Below are 23,783 nucleotides of genomic sequence, written 5' to 3'. Positions count from 1 at the left end.
CAAAATGAAATAGTTTGTGTCTTAAATTTCTGTTAGTTTCAGTACACAACGCCATATAGGTAACTGTGATGTACAATGTTGTATCCTCAACTTTACATGTTTCTTGCTTAGATCACCTATGCTTATTTCAACGGGTTCCGGTTTTTTTAAATTATTATTTTAAACAAAATACACTTGCCGCCATTTCAGATAGCATAATATCAAGTAGAAGGTGCCAATTCTCGCAAAAAAAAGTAGAAGGTGCCAAGGCAGTGAGCTTGACAGCGAAAACATTCTATTGGAGGTTCTGCTGTTATATACAGGTATCCTCCCTTGCTTTAAAGTCAGTGATGGAAAAGTTAGAAAAAACAATGCACTGGCTAACATATAAACTATACCATCATTTATGTATTCAGAAACAATGTGATATTTCTGGAATCCATGTGCTATAGTTTATATCCATGATATTTCCGTTTAATTGTATATCAAGTACTTTATGTTTCCTACTTATCTCTGTTAATACATCAAGAGCATATAATTTCGTTTTCTGTATGGTCAACTTTGTCAACTTCCCTCATATTAGAAATTTTACCATCTGAACTTTAGGCGTGTTCACAATACAACTTCTAGGAAACTATTTTCTGACCAAGTCAAGCATTTCAGGTAAGTCGTCCTTGAACCTTCATATATCCACTCATCTTCTCCAAGCTCAAGTGTTCGCTACATGAGTGTCATTTGCCATTGCCTCAGCACTTCACTTATTTCACTAACTATACAGGGTTGCACAGAGGCTCTTGGGAGTAAGATTTGCTTTTGTTGGTGATCGACTGCACATGCACGTTGCTGTCCAGTTGTTAACAATTTACTTGGTCCCCTTTACTAATACACAGACCCAATGACATATATGCTTATGTTCATCACTACACGGTATTAAAAAATGGTGTACCCTATTTCGTAAACCTCAAGTTTTAAGTGGAAAAGCACCTCTTTACTGTGATGACTCAGTATAGGAAGAAAAACCGGCTCACAAGTTTTGGCGTTCACGCCCGAGTGGACATGCTACCACAAACTGTGATAATTCTCATCCTGGTTCAACAAGTGTGATTTCGGTAACCTGCAGTTCTTGTGATCATGATCCGTGCTTGCACTATTTGTGGAAACCTATATGTGACACCCTGAATCTTCTTTCATATTTTCCAGATTTTGTTGCTTGGATCGGCAGAAGCTGCCTACATTTAAATTTCCATTGTGCAGAGGTCTCTGACTTGCATGTTTATGCTCTCATGTAGAATAAACAATTAATGCAGCATCAGATTTTTGTTCTTACAAGGTTTGTTCCATAAGCCTAGAGCTTTTTGCAAGCACAGTTCACTCAGGAGTCAACATTAGTGAGCATATATCTAAGATCAATCCTCTCTAGGATGTGGTATCGCGTCGAGGCTACGGGTAAGCCCTCTCTCCGACCATGCAGGGTTATGGAGGTCATCGTATAACTTTTGATTTCTTAATCCAGGTCAAGAACCATCTCGCTTTTAACGAAGATTCATGATTGTTCCATCTGTATAATTAGCCAATTTTCATGATGTTTGCCTCCATGTCTTTCCTTAAAGGGGGTCTTCTATTGTTCTCTGCTGTCGCTTGAAGATGTTGCAGCTACTAACCATGCCCAGAAAATTATTAATTGGCCTTCAGTGTTTCTATTCTGGAGTATCTTGCGTTGGCATTGCCTCAGTATTATATACAATCCCTTCTTAGAACACACTGGTTAAAAGCAAATTGAGGATATGAACCAAATAGCCTCCAACAAACCTCATCTACTGCCTATTATCTTAATATACCAGTGTGATTCAACCACCAACAATGTGCACTCTGTGCAAACACTGCTATGAAGAGCTTTTATTCCCCAAATTCTTCCAAGCAAGTTGTTCCTTCTTTGTTTTCCGAAACTGCAATGTAGGTGAGCGAAATATTTTGGTCCTAAGGTGTTATGTGTTCATTGTTCCACGTTTTCTTATATATCCTTCAGAAGGATGATAATATACCTTTGGGTAGGCACTAAACATTTCTTCAACTAAGATAAGTTGTTACCAATTTGATTTTCCGAGCCTGCATTACGAAGAGGTCTCCATTATTTCAGTTCTTTATTGACTAGATCTTTTCACTTTAGAGTTTTGTATGATAGAGGTTAGCTCCCTAATTTGGCTATAATAACTAAGGTGTGCTATTGTCCTACTGGTTGGTGTTTTACAGGTTTAGGACCACCTTAAACTCCGAGGACTCTGCTCCAGTGTTCCATGGCACTGATGGTGTGCATCATATGTTAAATGGAGCAGAGTCTATTTTTTCTTGCAGCGACCACCTGAACTTCATCTCCACCAGGTCAGGCTAGCCCAACCACAAGAAATAGTGTACTCATATTGTTCAAACGAAGAGCTTGCATCATAGAACTGTTATACGAACTCCTTTCAACAGAAATACTTCCTCAACAACGCCTATAAACTGCAAACCCTCATTCTGGCTCTCAGGTTTCCTACACCGCCCTTTGCACAGGCCAAAAGCAAGGTCAGCCCCGGGCTCTGCCCTCACCCTTCTGACGCTAGAGCACTCCACGGACGGCAACAACAGCACCGTCGTGGGACCGTCCTAGGAAGAAAATCGTCATTATCTACCACTGATTTTGCCTACAAACAACGGTATGGCTCAGAGTCCCTAGCCAGACCGCTCCTCTACTGCTAATTAAGGTAATATATACACAGGCACCATCTGGCTGAAGCCAGTAGAAACAAGGATCGGCACCATGTAAAATAGTTCACTAGAACAATGCACCGGCCCCGTTTAGCTTTGCCCAGTATACGGGCGCCGGTTAGCCCCACTATGTAATCGAATGTAAATTGAACGCTGCTTCTCTATCTCTTCTACTTTGTACTACGGGCGCCGGTTAGCCCCACTATGTAATCGAATGTAAATATGAACGCTGCTTCTCTATCTCTTCTACTTTGTACTACAATCAGTTTTCAGCAAAGCAAATGGCTTCCTTACTTCTGCCTCTTGAATGTAAAGCTACAAGAACAGAAGCAAATCAAATGATTTCGTAACTGCTGTCTCTTGAAATTTCTACTTGAATCACTTCATAGCAAGGACACACGGCCCTAACGAGGAGCGAAACTACTGCTTGACCACACAATGTACACATTCTTCTTCTTCAGATAAAACAACCTCCACGCTGTATCAAAATGACACTACAACCCAAATAACACGGGCTAACGGGCGCGGCGTGCCGCCGCGCCTATGCCTCCTAGTTTATTATTAAGAAACATTACAATAGAGCGACCTGCAGCACTCATGTTCGTTTGGATTTCAAAGCACCACAAAAACCAGGCCCCCCATAGGAGAACCCACCGGATACGACATCAGAAACACGATAACAAGCAGGAGAAGTCGCATGAGGCTGTAGCACTCCATTGACAGGATGGGTAGAGCCTTGTGCATCAACAAACTTAATGTCATACAAGGATGCACCACTTCTCCCCGGAAAGAACCCACTCCCCATCGGAGGACTTTCTTCTGTATGCAGGTGACTTGTGTAGCCACCAAATACAATATTAAATTGGTTCTTTTCCAATTTCGGGAACAAAGATTTTGGGAAGTATCCAACTAATTGTGCAGGACCATTGAATCCATAATAGATTTGCCAATCACCAGATGATTTATGCTGCGAGTACGGCAACAAAGCGTTAAGCCAGATAGGTATACTGTTTTTTTGAACTTCGTATATACTTTGCTATTCGTTCATATAACAAAACCGTAACTAGAGAATTATCTCTATATGTATTGAAATATCAAATATGATGAGCAACTTCATTAGTTGTTAATAGTCGAACATGATGGGTTCTTAGAGTCATTAGCTATACTTATTTTAGAAAAAACTTCAATAGAATGCTTACCTTGGACGCCCTGATTGTTATGTATTGCTTTTTACCCATAACTTCGGACACTGGATTAATTACATCACCAGGAGCTATACTAGAACCTGTCCTTACAAAACCAGGACATTGGCTGTTGTAGCAACCCCCTGGATGCGATCCATTACCCTGTGATGGTATGAAAACAGAAGTCCTGAAGTACGTAAGGCTGAAATCTCACACAATTTGGATATCAAGATTACTGAGAACTATTTAACCAGGAACTATACATGATAAAATGGCCATTTAGTTTGATCTGTTGTCAGTCGATTCTTTGTTGTCCGCTGATGTTTACGCAAAATTTCGGCACAAGCATTTGATTCATATTATGTTTATACCGAAATAATCTATACCAATTTGGTCAATTATCACATAAGTTGCATAATGTTGGAGCTATTTGAATAAAAACAAACTTTGATTCTTAGCACCAAGAATACATCAGATCACGATACAATACTGGAGATCGTTTATGAAATATTGCTTGAATTAATGTTGAAATAGCGGGTGGTATTCAGTGAACACTTACGGGCCACCATGTAACAAAGTGTGTATCAGAATCCTTGTAGAGTGCTGGATGAACCTGTGCAAAAAACACAGAAGAGCTAGGTATTAATACTTCAATGAATCAAAAAATTAAAAAACACAGATGTGTCATAAGTTCATAATTAAATATTCAAATACACATTATTAACATGTTTTATTCTTAGAACTTCTAATACTCCGGAAGAAAGAAGATTTCCTTCAGGAGACCACTACCACTACACGTTTTTCTGAAAGTTTTAGAAGAGAAAAGAAGTGTACTCCTACCTACCAAAGTAATTTCCCTTTTAGTATCAATTCAAAGAGAATTATAAAAAATAAAAAATACAGCTAAATATATTTTCATGATATATCACTATTATGCTAAAGGTGACCGTGCAAATAAATTGATGGTAGGAGACCATGCATGTTAGATTCCTGAAGGAACGGTGTTTAAAAAATGTTTATGTTAAGGGCTTCTTGAAAATCCTCAATGGTAAGAAAGTAATGGAAAAATCCCCATAGTGGTGGAGTAACCTACAAATCAGACATCGTCGCAATATTTATGTTTATTAATTAAAAAAAGTAAATAAGGTAAATGTATGAAAATGTGCAAGAGAGCTGGTACTAACACCTAGACACCTAGTAACATATACAATTATAATCTACTCTTGGAAATTTCCACCACAATTCATTTGCTCATGAATCTTCTAATCCCCATATTCATAAATTTGCATGAAATGGGCTTTTAGTTCTTCTTGCCCCTACATAAATTCTCAATAAGTCTGTCAACAATTATAAATTGTGCTCTTTAGTTGTATGGAAGGTTGCTTTCCACGAAAAAAATGATTGCCTTCCTTTGGGTTAGCGGTTTAAGAAATGTGACGAACAAACTCTATTTTCCCGGTTGGACCTTTAAGATAAGCCTCTTATATGGATTTTGTAGTCCTTCGGTAATAAATCCTAGATGCAAAATACTCCTCTCACTAAGAAAAAAATCAAGGTTGCAATTTTAAGGGAAGGCTCTAAGAGAAGACTGACGTCACCCTATTTTACACACCGTTAGAAAATGGCAACTCTTTCCATACTAGCATGAAGAGATACGGGAACATTTATTATATTCAGAGTAGCGGGGGGGGGGGGGAGAAGGTCCCACTTGCAGAGCTAGGGGGACCAGCAGGGACGAGAGCCCTCCCTATGCCGCAGCTTCCCAGGGGCATAGGTTTAAACTTGCTTGCGCCCCCGAACATCGGCCATGAGATCTGGAGGAGAGCGACTCGTTCGGCTGGTGAGTAAGACGATGCAAGTTACGACCGCATGGCATGGGCCTATGCAGGAGTCAGGCTTGTTTGCTGTTTAGTTGACCCGTCGGTGTATACTGAAGTCTTTTAACTCTAGGCCCATAAAAATAATAAAGTAGATTGAGTCATGTCCTTTCTTCTCTAAAAAAAAGTCATGTACTTCCTTCCCTTAAAAAAAGCAACGCACTTCCTATAAAAATAGGCATCATGTCAATGTCAACTAGCAACCCCTAAAAGCATCCTCTCAACTAGCCGAGATTTGAATCTCAAAAGGAAAAACTAGGCAGGGATTTGGTACTAAATTATCTACCAGGCCCTAATGTAAAAAAAATTCTACCTAGCCCTAATGTAAAAAAATCTAGCTGGCCCTCTTGCTCGAAAAAAAACTTGGCCCCCTCTATGCTTTTATCCTAGCACCGCCGTTGCTGGTCCTGCCCTGCATTATTTTTCTACCGGGATAACGTCACATCACAAGACATTGTCAAGGCAATTAGTCATCAAACACGAAGATCTATGACAAGGGGACTTGCTAGGTTGATAGAAGAACCCATTCACAAAAGAGATGGAGGAGAAGATAAATAAGGGAAATGATAATTTTCTTCAAGCAAGGCGGTGTGAACAATAAGGTAGACCTAGTTAACTAAATAAATTAGTACTTCAAAATTATTGTGAATAAAAGTAATTACTTACATGCCATCCAAGTACAAATCCAGTAATCGAAGTTTGTCTTCCATCTCCCATATCATAGATCCAAATTGAAGCAGAGCTATGTTGTTCAGGTTGTAAATAAAAGTCATAAACATCCATTGTAACTTCTACCCCGTAATAACTTTTACCATATATCCTTCGATCCCATATTTGAACTGCGAACTGCCAAAAGACTATTCATCTGAGGTCATTCTACAAAAATCAAAATTACAACATAGATAATAAAATATATAGTAATAACATATATGATACATGCCCAATACTCACATGATGCATGTAGTTTGTTGAATCTTGAGGAGAGACTTGTTCTCCATTGGCTGGATGAATTTGTAAGGGCCATTGCATTGTGAGGTTTTTCTCCTTTAGTTTTTCCATGAGATATAAAGAATTTAGGAAGAAAGTGAAGAATGATTGAAAAATTAATAATGCATGCCTATGGATATGGAATTACCTCTTTGTTAGAAGTACAACATCCTCCTACCATTGCACTACCAAGAACTAGCACAAAACATGATGCAATTTGTTGAGAGGACTTTTCCATTTTGAAATTCTGACCAAAAGTGAATGGTGATGTCTAGAATTGTCTCATTAAATAGTGTGAAGTAATGGTGGTTGGAGGTTGAGAGTCAATAAATTCGATATCTACAACATAAATACCAGATTTAAACCAAATAATGATGACATTTATAGACTATGAACAAATAGATATGATCATATCATGTATTTAATAAGTATTATACTCAATAAAAACAATTAAATTAATAATTAATAAGCGGCATTAATAGACTATGAACAAGCAAATTCAAACAAGCATGATATGCTTAACAATTACACAACAAATAAACAAATGAATACTAAGGAGCTTTTAATAATCCCTGAGTACCTAGATAGATACTGTGAAGTTGTGCGAGATGGGTTAGATGGGAGTTGATGGTTGATAAGGAATCATTTTAAACAAAATACACTAGTACGGAGCGACGCTATGGTCATGGGTGAAAATACCCATGGGCGTACGCGCAGGGTGGGCCTGGTGGGCCGTGGCCCACCCTAAATTCTGCAGAAAATGCTGACTACCCGTCTTCTGGGCCAGCGACTACATTCTCGCGAGCGACAAACGTGTTGGGCCAGCGAGGTGACATCGTAGCACGTTTGGTATAGGCACGGATCGCTTTCAGCCTGTTAACGTACGCCCAAAGCACGCATCACACCACCGCTACTTTCGTGCGCGCCTTGTCGCTTCTGCCCATGCATGCATCTATGAATCCAAATCAATTGGCACAAGCTAGATAGGTAGCTCGTTTTTATTTTCAAACCGTATAGCAGATTAGCACTTAATCGAACTACAAAAGTTAAAAAGATCCGAATACACTAAGACCTAAAGTTTTATTAAACCATGGTCTCTATTAAAAAAAATCTGAATACACTATTTATTTGGTCTCTATTAAATCAAGGTGTTATCCCTCCTTAGCTAAACCAATTCCATCACTACTTTTTGTCAAAAAATATATCAATACTTTTCAATTTATTTCTGGTAGATTGTCATCTAGAAAGTATTTGTCACAAGATATAAAAAAAGGTGAGTTGATTAAATTCTAAAAAGATGAGTCGGAATTTTTTTTCAATACTATTGCAATTTCCTCTGTTTCTAAATAATTATTTGTCAAAATTCTGACACGGAGGGAATATTTATTTGGCCTTTTTTTTATTGAAAAGGTGTAGTGCAAAAAAAAAATTGAAGTGTGCCCACCCTTCAATTTTTTCTGCGTCCGCCACTGTCATGGGCGTACGCACAGGGTGGGCCAAGTGGGCCGTGGCCCACCCTAAATTCTGCAGAAAATGCTGACTACCCGTCTTCTGGGCCAGCGACTACATTCTCGCGAGCGACAAACGTGTTGGGCCAGCGAGGTGACATCGTAGCACGTTTGGTATAGGCACGGATCGCTTTCAGCCTGTTAACGTACGCCCAAAGCACGCATCACACCACCGCTACTTTCGTGCGTGCCTCGTCGCTTCTGCCCATGCATGCATCTATGAATCCAAATCAATTGGCACAAGCTAGATAGGTAGCTCGTTTTTATTTTCAAACCGTATAGCAGATTAGCACTTAATCGAACTACAAAAGTTAAAAAGATCTGAATACACTAAGACCTAAAGTTTTATTAAACCATGGTCTCTATTAAAAAAAATCTGAATACGCTATTTATTTGGTCTCTATTAAATCAAGGTGTTATCCCTCCTTAGCTAAACCAATTCCATCACTACTTTTTGTCAAAAAATATATCAATACTTTTCAATTTATTTTTGGTAGATTGTCATCTAGAAAGTATTTGTCACAAGATATAAAAAAAGGTGAGTTGATTAAATTCTAAAAAGATGAGTCGGAATTTTTTTCAATACTATTGCAATTTCCTCTGTTCTAAATATTTATTTGTCAAAATTCTGACACGGAGGGAATATTTATTTGGCCTTTTTTTATTGAAAATGTGTAGTGCAAAAAAAATTGAAGTGTGCCCACCCTTCAATTTTTTTCTGCGTCCGCCACTGGCTATTACACCCTTCTACTCTAACAAATTAGAAGAGACCAAAAGGTATTTAAGAGGATGCACTACTGAGAATGCTTATCTAGGGTTGTGGCAAGTTAGCACCAATGAGCTTGAAGCGCATGGAGTTGACCTCAGAGCTAGAACTTGTGGTTGCAGAAAGTGTGATATTGGCATTCCTTAAAATCATGCAATCGTTGTAAGAGCAAGTCCAGTAGGTACCCTAAACCGCCCCCAACATGAAATATATGGGAGATAGAGGGGGAAAACACGCTCCAGCAGCACCCCTACCCCTCCTCTGAAACATCGGTGCCCCCAACCCAGACACCCCCACTCTCCTACGTATCGGGGCAGTGGAGGCACCCCCGATTCGCCGAGGAGAGCAACGGCTCGCTCGGGGAAGCTTCCTCCCACCACCAAGCTCCCGGTCAGGTATGTCTTCGCTCTTCTTCTTCTTCTTCTTCAATTTTGTCAAAATTGAGCTCCAGATCGGTCATGGTGGGGAGAGGGGAGGGAAGGGGATGAGGAGGTATAGCAGAGGAAGAAGGAGCTCAAGGGGGAGGCTCTCAGACAGTGGTGGAGGAGCAGGGAGGGGCGCCTAGGCCGGTGGTGGAGGAGGGGATGGGCACCTCGCGGCCGGATATGAGGAAGAGGAGAGGGGTGAGGGGCAGCTCGGGCTGAGAACGAGAGTAAGAAGAGAGGGAGGTGAGGGGTGAGTGGCAGTCCTAGGCGACGCGAGAAGGAGCACGAGCTGGGACAGAGAACAAGAGGGTGATGCAGTTGTTGTTGACTTGGGCTATAAATTGCGTTCCTTCTAGTACCATATGTTTCGTTGGTTCACTTATTCCTCTCGGCCGCAGTGCTAGCTGAACTAGCATTGGTTTAGTAGGGAAATTTAATACCGTCAAATTGTTGTCCAATTGATGCACAATATTTGTCAAGTTGGCGTCATATTCTTGTCCAATATGTGTCAAGTTAGTTGCAAAATATTGCTTAAATATATATATAAATGTGATATAGGGGAGATCATACTATAAGGGAGCTGCTGGAACTAGACAAAATGTAGGGAACAAATCTTTTTAGGGTTGTCTCCTACATAAACATGTAGGAAGGAAAATATAGGAGTTCCGAGTTATGCTGAACTTGCTCTAATAGAGAAATTTAGACAACATCTAGTAGTTTTTCAAACGCACAATCACTATTTATACGTACACCCATATGTGAACGCCCATATGTGAACGGGGGTAGTACAAGAGGATCGACCACAGGAATTTTCCAAACAGAAACTCTCTCAACACTCTCATTTTTCCATCCACGTTCTCTCTCTCCACCTCATCCCCTTGAGAGCTGCTAGGTCTCCCCCGTTCTCATCTCACCTCTCCCCCGATGATGCTGGCGTCCGACATGGATATGGGGAGTTGGGGCGGGTAGTAGTAGGGTGTGCGGCCGTGTGCTAGTAGTGGGCTTCATGCCCGGTAGGTGGAGCGTAGCTCGGGATCTTGACAGCCAAATATGGGGCGATTTAGGGTTCATCTTTCTTGCTCTTCCGCTCCTCTGGTCGGAGCATGGTGCAACCGAGACGGGCAACGTCTCCTTCAATAAAGCCACAGTTGGTGGCCACCTCAATGCGTGGAGCCTCTTTCGGCTGGCCATGGTGGTGAGGGGAACAGGCGAAGCACCAAGATTTCCTCTGCTTCTTCAATGTGGCGGGACTGGCTCATGCTGCAACAACAAGCGAACCACGCGGCGGCCATGAGCGTTGTCGCGATCTTTGGCCGTAAGGGCTGCCCCTTCTAGACGCCTAGATGGTGTTCTACTCAACATTTAGTGCGGAGGCCGTCCTTAGAGCTTCTTGCTAGAACCAGCACTTCCTCAACACCAAGTGGTTCGTCCCCGGTGGAGTCGAGGCGTCGACGATGGAGGCTCAGACACGGTGGAGAGGACAGGGGATCCGATTGCTTTTCCTGTCATACTTTTAAGGTCCTTTTTGCAATTAGCCAGGGCTATGTTGTACTTTCACTTTTTCTTTAGGGCTCTTTTTTAATTTGTACCCACCGATGAAAATATAACTGCAGCTCTCGGGGTCCTTCAAGGCCCCTCCTGTGTCTTTTTCCAAAAAAAGGCAGTTTCCAAATTTATGGGGTACCAATCGGTAGATCGAATAAGACACCGTTACGAACACGAACGCACAACCGCTATTTATACATACCCCGATTGATCCAACGATCGCATACACTCCAGTTTGATTGATTACCCGGCCGGCCCAGATGGACGCGACCAACGACGGTGACCGCTTGCCCTACGACGTGCTCCTCGACATCCTCAGCCGCCTCCCGTGCGGCGCTCTCGTCGAATCCCGGCGCGTTTGCCGCTCCTGGCGCGCCGCCGTCGACGCCCACAGCCTTCTCCTCCCCTACTTCTTCCCTCGGGCTGGCGCCTTCCCCGGCGTCTTCACCAACAACTTCTGGTCGGAACACAAGGTTGCCTTGCAGTACCAGAAAGACTTTGCGTCAGATATGGGGACTGTACACGGCGCCAAGTCCTCCTTCTTCAGCCCATGGAAGTCACGGTCGGGGCGGCTCCGTGGCGCCGGCGGCGAGCCCGTCTTCCGGTTCCCTACCTTTCGGCACGACTGGGCCTCTGTGATGGACCACTGCAACGGCCTGCTCCTCCTCGAGGGCGACTTCGGTTCGGCTCGAAAAGATTACTATGTGTGCAACCCGGCGACGGTACGGTGTGCTCGACTGCAGCGGCCGTCCGAGGAGGAGCCATGGCCGGACCACTAGGCCATGTTCCTCGCTTTCGACCCAGGCGTGTCGCGGCACCATGAGGTGTTCCTCTTTCCCAAATACTTCAGAGAAGAGCAACTATTCGAAGAAGACCTAGGGCAGCAAACATATGTCAAGGGACATTTGGGTTCTGCACACGACGAGGAATCACAGACGTCACCGCAGCAAAGAGGGGTTCCACCACCTGAGCAACTACAAGAACTGCATGTCCATGAGCCACGGGATGAGGATCCTGGCCATGCGCTAGTTTCTGTATTGGTGTTCTCGTCACGTACTGGCCGGTGGGCGAGACGAGAGTTTGTGCCCGGGCCTTGCGCCCCCAGACACCTCTACAACGCGGTGATTGCGCCACACGGTCACTCTGAACAAATATGGAAGTCAGCTGAATACTGGCGGGGGTCCCTCTATGTACACTGCATTAACGGTCTCCTTTTGATCCTTCGCACCTCGGAGGGGGTGTACGACATGGTCCAAGTTCCTGGGAAAGCCTATAATGACAAAACATTTAGGTGTAGCTACAGGCAAGAGCTGCCACATGTGCGTGTCTTGGCGAGCTACGAGAGAGGGGTTCACTATGTTGCACACGACAAGTATGAACTTCAGGTATGGATACTGACAAAATCGGCGGATGGTCAGCTAGCGTGGATAATGGAACATGCGGCTGACCTTAAGACGTATGCTACCCAAATAGATGACCTATGTTTTGAGGATGAAACAAAAGTTGCGCTATGGTGGGCGGTCCAAAGCAAGAAATCAACAGTCAGCTTATTTCAGCACCATAATATTCAGGAAAGCATCTACGATGTGGAAATTGGCCAAGGCGAAAAAGTCGATGAGGTTGGTGATTGTGTACAAGAATTCATCCATGAAGAGGATAGCATGGGCGACACGGCCGATGATGTTGATGAAAACAATCATGGTGAAGGAGATACAAACAAGGACGGAGATGAAGATGTCGAAAGCATAGACAGTTCGGAGTGCTCTTGGAACTCCAACGACTACAACTTCTTGAGTGAAAATTATGACTACCATCAAGACCCACTGAAGTATGAGCATGAGTACTACGGGATCGTAGGGTTGCATCCTTACAAGGATGTGATCCTTCTCGATTACGAGGGTCAGATCATGGCATACCATCTAAAGACCTCAAGACTGCAAGATCTATATTGGATGCACCCTGCCAAAATCAGTCGTGCATTTCCTTACCGTCCATGTTACATTGATGCGCTACCCACAACTAAAATGTTGTATCCTGCTGGTTATTCATATGACCAATAAAGCCGGAACTCTCTGGAAACAAAAACATTGTGCTTATAGAATGTGTTATCTTTATTGCAACTATGATAGTCACGATCGATCTGGTCAGAGAAAACTATTTTTCTTTGTTTTACCTTTCTACCATCCAGTGACGATGTATGCCCTGCAAGATTGTGAAGATAACCGGGGAACGAGCAGGAGCTGGTGATGACACGGGCAGTACAAGACGACACTAGTGAACCAATCTGCCGGCATTGACGGCTAGCATGAAACTTCAGGCGAGCGAGCACCTCATGTGATGGATCGTGGAGGATGATATGTTGGTACCTGATACACAGATCTATGCACTCCAATAGGGACGATCTATACATATAGACATATCCGGCTGATATATTGGTGCCAGGATAGCAGCACCACACGACGCCAATGTATTCGTGCAAATGACCAACAATGAATTACTCGCAACAGACGGCGTCTCCGTCCGACTGATAAGATGCGCAAATAACAAACTCTCTTGGAAGTAGACCTCTAGCATAACAAAATGGTTGATGCATTATGTATAGGATACACGAGTGCTGGTTTCGCGAATAATGAGAGATCTTACCCGCAAAAAAAAGAAGAATAATGAGAGATCTGCTTTCTGCAAGTCAGCCGAAGAAGATCCCCGGCCAACATCTGTATCTTGGCTGTGCAGTGATCAATATCATTTGGAATTCATGTTGAGTTGGGCAGGTATCCTGCTCTTCGTCCCGGCAACCAGAACCTTAAAGCTTGCTGGCAAAAACAAATCTGCAGGGCACAAGAAGGAAGAAATTGAACACAATGGTCATACTCACCTCCTGGCTAGGTCTAGTTTGTAATCTGAACCTCTTGCATTTTTATGGACTTTCCCTCTTCTTATTAATATATAAATATGCAATTCTCCGGCATGGTTTGAATAAAAAAAGGATATTCGAGATGTGGCCTTCCTCCCATGTGTTTTGAGTTTGAGGTGAGGGGCGCACTGAAGCATGCCTAACGTGATAATGGTTGAAGAAACAAGGGACGTGATAATTCTTCATACATATTATAGCTTTCCAAGTTAGTTAAAATAGGGCGCGACTAGTTCTCAGTCTGCTAAGAATTACTCCCACAGTTTCATAAATTTTATCGCAGATTCTGATATATCTATTCACAAAATATATCTTGATACATTTAATTTGGGACAAGAATTATGGAAAGAGGAGGTAGTTCAATTCCAGATTCACGATGTTATGGCACGATTTGCATTACGTGAAAAAAAAGGTGATGCCAATTTAGAATTATAGTTTATCTAGTTGAACTAATGAGGATCGAATGGTACCATAAAAACCAATTTGCATCTCTATCTAAAATAACAATCACTCATATGTTTTGACACCAATGACACCTCCCAGAGCCTCCCACGAACCCTCATGTGTGCGTCCCCTAGGGCGCCGCCGGGGGCAACTTTCCGTATCGCCTCTACCAAATCCCGGGGGCCTCCTCTACCGCCGCTGCCGCTGGTAAGGGCCATGGTGGCGGCAGGCTTGGCGCCGAAGGCGTCGGGGGTTGATTCGCGGCGGCAGATCTCTGGCGATGGCTGGGGACGGCGCAAGGTGTCTGTTGCGCGCAGCGGCTGGGGCGGCGTCCCTAGCCATGCGGGGACGGCGACCTTCCCTCAGGCGTGACGTTCGCATGGGATGGCTGCTTGCGGCGGACGGGGCGATGCCATGTTGCAGCAGCGGCTTCCTTTGGGCATCCACGCATGGGGTGGAGGTCGCGGTCACAGGTCTAGGATCCCGCCTAGATCCTCAATCGACGCGGCTGCCTGGTCGCCCGGAGGTGCGTGGGGAGGCGGCGTGGTGCACTATGTCGGCCTTGGGCCGGAGCGTGCGCGTGGTTCGTGCTTTGGCTTGCCTCCTCTTCCGCCGGAGGGTGTCGGCCGGCCGGCGGCGGCGTGGGGGCCTGTCGATCGGCCAAATAAAGGTGGTTGTCCAAGGGTTCCTCTTGTGCGAAGATGGAGACCTTTCTGAGGCTGGTCCTTCATGATTTGGCCGGCGTGGTGAGTTTAGGAAGCCTCCGCCGGCGAATGCAACGGTGCACCTTATGCCTTGGAGTTTGCTGGATCGGGTGTTATTCGGTCGTGCGCACTCATGCTTTTATTCCGACAGTTTGGTTCTCGAAGGAGTGGCGCGCCATTATGTGACATTTTGGTCCATGATGAAGTCAGAGACGGAGAATATCATGAAGGCTGGATTAGAGAACTAACAATGGAGGTTCGAGTCTTTGCGCTGTTAAGGGACTTGCTTGGTGTTCTGGTTCTCGCAGCAGCAGTATGTAAGTGGAGGCGGCAACACATGTAAAGTTCAGAGTCTTACCTTTTAGGGTGAAAATCCAAAGTATAACTTTAATTGGTTATGCCTAGCAATGACCTTGTTGAAGGCATTGTTTTGAGAGCGTAGACTATCTTTAGAGTGAAAATCTAAGATATTTAATTGGCGATGACGGTGCTTGTGTACTGTTCTCTTTCTGGAGGCGTCGCTTTTGGAGAGTCTGGAGTTCATGTGTTCTCTTGGTGATGAATATATTGTTGCTGCTAGAGCTGGAATATCGTAGCGAGATTTTTTTTCTTAGTTTCTGTTTCTTTTTTAGCTATGTGCATTTATACTGCTATTAGGTATTGCGTTGTTGCAGAGATTAGGTGTAATTGGTATCTCTCGATATTAATATATTTCTTTTATCGAAAAAAATCTAAAATAACAATATTTACACTGTACATGTTTGCTCGTTGGAGTGTCCCTGATAGAGATGATGTGGCATCGATAAGATTCGCCGGGTCTACTGGTGTACGACCAAACCCTCCTCTGTGCCACACTGCCACTGGTTTCAGGGGCGGACCCAGAACAAGAAAAACCTGGGATCACTCTTTAAGTCACGCATATTTTTAACCTAGATTTGGGGGTGTCACACACTAGAAATAAACAAAATTTACCAAGAAAAACAATTTCAACCCGGTGTCCTGTGACACCTGGTAGCATAACCTAGGTACGCCCCTTGGTTTCTTGCCGCAATTTGGGCACCCCACCGCGTGATCTTTCCTCGTTAACGGGAGCACGCGAGTCAATGGCCTTCAGTTCCGCGCGGGCACAAAACTCATCATTGACAAGACACCAACACACAAAAGCACACCCCGAAAACACAGCACAAAGCTTGATCGTTTGCTCAGCTGTTTGGTGAGCGATAGGGTTGGCTCTCGCGTCGCCCCCGCGAGCAACCGAGGGCCCCTGGCGGCGCCGCCCCTTCGCCCCCCCCCCACCCACACCCCCTCCCCCTCCCTCACCGCCGCCTGAGGGCGTCGCCGGGCAAAGCCCGCGCGGCGCCGGCGCCGGCGGGGCTCCTCTTCTCCCTCGCTCGGTGGTGGAGGCGCGGGCCTCTGCGGCTGGTGAGGGCTCCACGCTGTGCGGTGGGGGCGGTCCTTCGACGACGGCGTGGAGACGGCGCGGACCTGGCGCGCCTGCGGCGGTGGCGGCTCTCGGGAGCGTCCTCGACGGTGGGCGGCGCGAATCCCGGCCATGGTGGACGGTGGATGATGGGGTCGGCGCGGGTTGGGCCCGGTGCGGCGTGCAGCGGCTCCCATCCAGCCCGGCTCGACGGGGAGCTTGGCGTGGTGGTGGTTTGGTGGCCGCCTCGTTTTCGTGCCAGGGCAGGGGCCCTAGGCTCGTTTCGAGCCCACTTTCGCCTCAGATCTGTGGCCGTCGGCAGCCATGGGGGCTGTAGGTGGCAGATCTGGCTGGTGGCTCTCCCTCGTCGGGTTTCGGGGCTTGGAGGCGGTGGCCGACCTGCTCCTCGGTCGGCGTATGGCGCCCTCAAAGCGACGTGTCTCGTTTTTTCCCTCGGTTTCGCGGTGGCCAGGGTTGGGATCCCGGGGCGGCGGCCCTGGAAGGTGGAGTCATGTTGGTCGACGGGCGAGCCAATGACTCTGGTGCTGGCCGGTGACCACGGCCGTGAGGGCGGCGTGGTGGTCGGCGAGTTGAGTGTTGCGGGGTGTAGATGGGGTGATTTTGCTAAAGGGGAACCTTTGCCCCTTGGGCCACGGTGGCGGCGTCCGCGGACGGCGTTCCCTTGTTGAGGGCGCCGTGAGGCCAATCTCCGTCCCTCTACTTCCTCCGGGTGAAAACCCAAGATCCTCGGATCGGGCGGTGGCGGCACTCCGGTGTCGTGATCTTCTTGAAGACACCGTCTTGGAGCCCACAACACGAGGTTCTCCGATGGTTGTGACTGAGGTGATTCTTCGGCGATCTTCGGCAAGGCTTGCTCCGTGCCCTTCCCTTGTCGAGCTTCCTTGGTGCTGCTTTCCGGTCTGTGAGCAACGTGGGTGGCCCCCGGTGGTGGTCGGCTTCCGGTGGCGTTTCTGCGACGGAGGGGTTCTGTCGACGGCACACGTGAAAATTGGCTCGCTCTCGAGTGAGCTCCGGCCCGACACTGTAGCTTCCAGCTCTGCTCCGAGTCCTTGTAGGTGTTTTGGCCGAGTCTGTTGGTCGCGCTTTCGGTTGTAGCTTCTTTGGCAGTTCGTGTGAGTGTGTGGTGTCGTTCTGTAAGTTAGGTTCAGCACTTTGTATCGTCTTCGTCGTTGGTGGCTTTGTTAATTTAAAGTTGGACACTTAAGTGCTTTTATCTAAAAAAACAAAACTCATCATTTGGTAACGACAAAGCACTGGAAAACGAGCAGGGCTAGATCCCCGAAGTTCACTTTACCACAAAAGCACGCTCCCTCTTCTTTCGTGCGCGTTCTACGGATTCAGTCTACGCCTGATGCAGTGATGCCGTGGCCCTCACTTGTGCACAAGTGCTTAATCCACGTTTAGCCTTCGCGGCGTCGCCCAGCTCACGACTCAGGGGTAGGGATGGCACCCGCAGAGTGTATGGGTACGGGTAGAGCCATCCCATACCCGTACCCGTCACCTTTAATCTTACCCGTCACCCGTACCCATACCCGTCAACAGGTACAATTTTTTTCCATACCCATCACCCGACAGGGTAAATGGGTACCCGCGGGGAAAAATACTCGCGCTTACAACACATCAAACTGATCAAAAAAATATGACTGGAGGTGAAGCGATCATAAATAGGGGTCTAATCCTCACTAACCTACCAACAATTGTGAGACCGAAAATCGTGAGGTTCAACCTAGCAACATGAAGACATGATTAGGGAAAATTAAGTAGTTTAGAATATTACAATGGCTCACTTGTTAATTTTAGATGGGTACATGGGTATGCGGGTATGGGTTCTATGATCCCATACCCGTAGCCACTCTACCCGATGGGTATAATATTTTTCTATTTACAAACCCATGGGTAATATTTTGTCCCATACCCGTACTCCTATTGGGTTTTTACCCGGCGGGTACACGGGTCATGGGTACACATTGCCATCCCTACTCAGGGGCCATTCATCTATGGTTGTAATTAGAGCTCAGCCGATAACTAAATTAGTTTTAAAATAGGTTGACGTCATTACCTTCTTCCTCCTCTCCGGTATGCTCTTGCTGCCACCGCCATCCGCCGGTCCAACTGCCGACCTTTCCGTCCGTGGCCAGCGCGCTGCCTCTATGTCTAGTCGCTCTGCACCATCAAAGCTCCTCCTCCATCGTTTGACCGTAGCCTCAGCCATACCTCTAAGCTCCGCGCCCTTCTTCTCCGGTGTGGCACCCCCACCCGCACCCCTAACCCTAACTTCTATCCTTGACGCCGTCACTGTCTCCAGCTCGGCGAACGCTCCTCCCGTCTCCTCCCTCCTCCCACTCGGTGTTGTGTGATAGAAGATAGATTAGCACGAATCCTAGCGTGATCCAACGGTGTTGGATTCTATTGAGCCCTAGCTAAGTTCTATCGAGCAAAACCGTGTTCATCTATCCCCATAATTCACGAAGCTACGAATCTTGTTTTCGGATAACATGACAATGATTTTGTGTAACATACCGTACAATAAAGCTTTTTTTTTTCTACATGTACACCACAGGTTGCCTCTTGACTTGCAGTATCAGTATCATCACATATACCACAAGCATGAAGCACTCCGTCCACGAGACCCATCGGACTGAAGAAGCTAAGAGTATCTCCAGTCGTGTCTTCCAAATTGTTCGTCTAAGGTTTTTGGGACGCGTCGGACATTATTTCAGTCCTAGTCGTGCGCACTAAAGTCTCCTTTCGCCCGGCGTGGTCCAATACGTTGTCCGATGCCCCGAGCCCGTCCCTGCTCCACAGGGGACGCTCCGGGCGCGCCGGACAGAGCGAGAAGCGAGGCGGGGAGTGGCGGGCCTGACACGTCATTGACACACAAACGAAACGTCACAAATTTGCCTTAATGGCGACGGAGGGGCACGCGAGACGTCTCGCCGGCGCTGCGCTTCCCCGACGGGTCTCTGCGCCTCCTCCACGCATCAGCGCCCTGCCACGCCACCGCGCGTTCCCGCTCTTTCTTCCCGCGGCATCTGGCCTCTTCCTGCGATTTCTTGCCGCCTCTTCTCGCGTCGTCGGCACCTATAAAAGGCCTCCTTCGCTCAACGACGCCACCACAGCCGCCGGCATTCCTTTCTCGGCCGCAACACATGCCATGTCGCCTACGCACCACCTACCCAATGATGAGCCGCGCCGGCGGCGGCCAGTTGCCTCCACCACCATCTCCACCACCACCAGAGTTCGCCGTCGACCCAGAGGCTACGGAGAACAAAGCGTGGGAGGAGGCGGCGTTAGCGGACACCATAGCGATGTTCGACGCCGGCACGGTGGAAGATACGTGCCTCTGTTGGGCGAGCGGCGGCGTGCAGAGCAGCTGCAACGCCGCCGCCGTGCGGACGAGATGGAGCTGCGGCGGCGCGCGGATGAGTTGTACGAGCAGTGGTGCGTTGAGGAGAGGCTACGGAGGCGGGAACTCCATCAACGGCAGCGGCGGGAGGCGCTGGAGCAGCAGCTGCGAGAGGAGGCGACGACAGCGAAAGCAACAGCCTGGGAGGCGGATGCGTTGGCGGTGGCGGCGGCGCAAGTGGAGGAGGAGGACGATGGGAAGGAGGAGGACGATGGGAAGGAGGAGGACGATGGGAAGGAGGAGGACGATGGGAAGGAGGAGGACGACGAGGAGGAGGAGGAGGCGGAGTAGGAGGAGGACGACGACGGCGACTTCGACTGGTCCGACGATGACGGGCTGGACCCGGAGGAGGAGGCGCCGCAGCAGCGAGCGTTCCTCGAGTCGTCCGAGTCGCAGAAAAAGCTGCGGGACGACGCTCGTGCCCGCGAGAAGGACAACAACGTGCGGGTTCGTCGTGGCATCGAACTCTCGCACCAGCAGGAGCAGCTGCGGAGGGTAGGCGACGACGCGGGGAACGAGCACCGACATCTTCTCGTCACGCTCCGTAGGGAGAGGCGGTGTGCGGCGCACGAGCAGCGGCGGAGGGGAGGCGACGATGGTGCGGGGCCATCGAACGCACCGCCGGGCGGCCAGTATGCTAGGGTTTGATAATCTAGCCGTTTTCATTCAAACTTGTAAAATATAATTAAATTTGAATGAAAATATTTATTTTTGTGAATCTTTATTGATTTGGGGCCTCGTTTGGGGGACGCGACTGGGCAGCGACGTCCCCCAAATGTGGCATGAAGAAAAAACGTCCCCCAAATGCTCGATCCGCCCCGTTTGGGGGACGCGACTGAAGATGCTCTAACCTCTGTCTGTAAGGCAATACACACCGTAACCTAGAGTAAACACACGTACCCCTGCTATTTGACGATGACCCTACCTCCCCATACTCCAGTCGCTAGCTCGGAGCATATCAAGGGAGGTCCTGCGACCGCCTCCGTCGGTCTGATTTTGTACGCCTGAACGCCGCCTGGCCCAAAGGTCCGTCAACCAGTTGTTGTCCGTGAAAAGAACATTAGCCTCTCTTGCGTCTAGCGGCGCCCGCCGGCGCAACGTCACTTTGTTGAGCAAGCACCTCCGGTGGCGGAGGATGGACAAGCATCTCCGGTCACGGAGGACGAGCAATCTCTCCTACCGACTGACCACCGATCCGGCTCCTCCTCCTCCTCCTCGTACTTCCGTTGGTCTTGCGACGACGACGAAGGAGAAAGGGATTTGGAGGATGACGAAGATCACACACGATTTATGGCATGCAAATCGTATGGGACGATAGTTGTCACACACAGTTTACCATATTTATCGCAAACATTATATTTGTAGGAAATCATTTCTGAATATTTTGATCGTGAAATAATCCTGCAAGTTCTCCGTTTTTGTTCAAAATGCAAACTCTAAAACTTCGCGATGTTTACATCCTCGCCAATAAAGTATGTCGCTCACTCTTCCCGCCGGCGGCATCCCTACATATGTACCATGTTGCCTCTAGGTAGCATTGACCTCGCATCGTCATATGCATCGGGGAAGCATTTCTCACAGCACAATAGTGCCGGGGAAAGCATCATCGACCTCACAGGTCCTAACTCGGAGGAGGAGGACACTCAAGAGCGGGAGGAGGAGGAGCTATCCGGGATGCAGAAGGAGGACATGGAGGAGCATATGGTGGTGGAGGAGTCAATCGCATCGACGCAACAGGAGGAAGAAACTGAGCATCGTGTTATGGAGAGCTTCTTCAAGACTCTCGCAAGGAACGGATGCGTGCATGGTTGTGTGCCAAGAAGAAGGGTAGGAAGGACGGCTGTCCAGCGGGTGTTCCACATTTCCCGCCGACAAGATTGCGTAGCAATGGATGAACGCACTCACAAGGCGCATGGCCACGTGGGAAGCAGAGGCATCATGCTCTAGCGGTCACTTTGCCAACGATGTGAAGGCATCAGGCTCCGGAGAGGGTGTAGCTGTTGACTATGCATAGGCATCAGGCTCTCTTGTGACGAGGAGGACCTTTAGTCCAGTTATTTACAATTTGTTTACGTCCTACATATATGTATTGCGATTTGAAGCCAGACTTTTGTAACATGAAGGGCAACCATGTTTGATTGGTGCCCTTGTGACCGATGCCCAAATATTATTGATGATCTTTTAGGGAAACCATGTTTAATGAACTGGATACATTCAGCTCTAAGCCCAAATATATTATGAACTCCTCTTCAAGATGAACTGTGTGCATTTGTGCAACCAATTTTCTCCGTTTTATTTATGCTTAAATAGTTACGGCAAGGAAGAAAAAGACTAAATGTACATATGTAATGCTAGACGGCTTTCCAAGCATAAATCTTTTGCGATGTTACGCATACGGCTTGGATAAAGTTAACAGTGTGTCAAAATCCTCCACCAACACATACGCTTCTGTTTGGAAAAAATCGTGTGCAAAATATGGGCCCATCGGCTCAACTATCCCAACCCTCGCAACTTTCTTGTATATATATATTAGAACCAACAAACTTATCTGGTCTCACTCCATTCTACTCCACTCCAGTGCACTCTACATCTGTCCATTCTCTAGACTATGACTCGCCGGCGCGTCGGAGCTAGATTTTGACCGGAGATCTTCCTCGTTGGAATACCGATGAACACCCTTGCGACACATTGGCCGTGAAGTCGCACTGATGAAAGCACACGGATGTCGCCTAGAGGAGGGTGAATGGGCAGTTTAAAACTTTTACGAGATGTGCTTAACAAATGTGGAATAAAACTAGCGTTTACTTGGTCAAGCCCAAAACCTATATACTATGGTTCACCTATGTGCACCAACAACTTATGCTAAGCAATACAAGCAACTATGTGATAGCAAGATATATATAACTTCAAGCACGAAGGCTACCACAAAGTAAGTGCATAAGTAAAGAGCTGCGGGATGTAGTGCGACGCAACACCGGGGATTCCGGCGCCAACGTGGAACCTGCTCAACACAGCAAAGTACTTTGCCCCAACGAAGCGGTGAGGTTGTCAATCTCACGCAGGCTTCTTTGTAACAAAGGATTAGATGTATAGTGTGGATGATGATTGTTTGCGAGAAAACGGTAGAACAAGTATTGCGATGAGATTGTATTCGATGTAAAAGAATGGACCGGGGTCCACGGTTCACTAGAGGTGTCTCTCCCATAAGATAAATAGCACGTTGGGTGAACAAATTACGGTCGGGCAATTGACAAATAGAGAGGGCATGACCATGCACATACATGATATGATGAGTATAGTGAGATTTAATTGGGCATTACGACAAAGTACATGAGACCGCTATCCAGACATGCATGTATGCCTAAAGAGTCCATCTTCAGGTTATCATCGAACCCCTTCCAGTATTAAGTTGCAAACAACGAGACAATTGCATTAAGTATGGTGCGTAATGTAATCAATAACTACATCCTCGGACATAGCATCAATGTTTTATCCCTAGTGGCAACAACACATCCACAACCTTAGAACTTTACATCAACATCCCAGATTTAATGGAGGCATGAACCCACTATCGAGCATAAATACTCCCTCTTGGAGTTAAGAGTAAAAACTTGGCCGAGCCTCTACTAATAACGGAGAGCATGCAAGATCATAAACAACACAGGTAATAGATTGATAATCAACATAACATAGTATTCTCTATCCATCGGATCCCAACAAACACAACATATAGCATTACGGATAGATGATCTTGATCATGTTAGGCAGCTCACAGATCCAGACAATGAAGCACATAAGGAGAAGGCGACCATCTAGCTACTGCTATGGACCCATAGTCCAGGGGTGAACTACTCACTCATC

The 23,783-nt window shown here is 46.8% G+C and overlaps 1 protein-coding gene across 1 annotated transcript; it reads right to left on the bottom strand.

Annotated features, from left to right (window-relative positions):
- Window positions 1-2,970: 2,970 nt before the first annotated feature.
- On the bottom strand, window positions 2,971-6,814 carry LOC124695113. Its single transcript, XM_047228002.1, has 7 exons — window positions 6,737-6,814; window positions 6,452-6,631; window positions 4,468-4,521; window positions 3,924-4,070; window positions 3,578-3,691; window positions 3,379-3,459; window positions 2,971-3,039 (listed from the first exon to the last, which is right to left on the bottom strand). The coding sequence occupies exons 1-7, from the start codon at window positions 6,812-6,814 to the stop codon at window positions 2,971-2,973; spliced, it is 723 nt and encodes a 240-aa protein (XP_047083958.1).
- Between the last annotated feature and the right edge of the window lie 16,969 nt (window positions 6,815-23,783).

This window comes from Lolium rigidum, chromosome 3 (assembly GCF_022539505.1).
Source record: "Lolium rigidum isolate FL_2022 chromosome 3, APGP_CSIRO_Lrig_0.1, whole genome shotgun sequence".
NCBI classification, from domain to species: domain Eukaryota; kingdom Viridiplantae; phylum Streptophyta; class Magnoliopsida; order Poales; family Poaceae; genus Lolium; species Lolium rigidum.
Note: the sequence above shows the minus strand (reverse complement) of the source record. Positions and strands in the feature narration are given on the sequence as shown.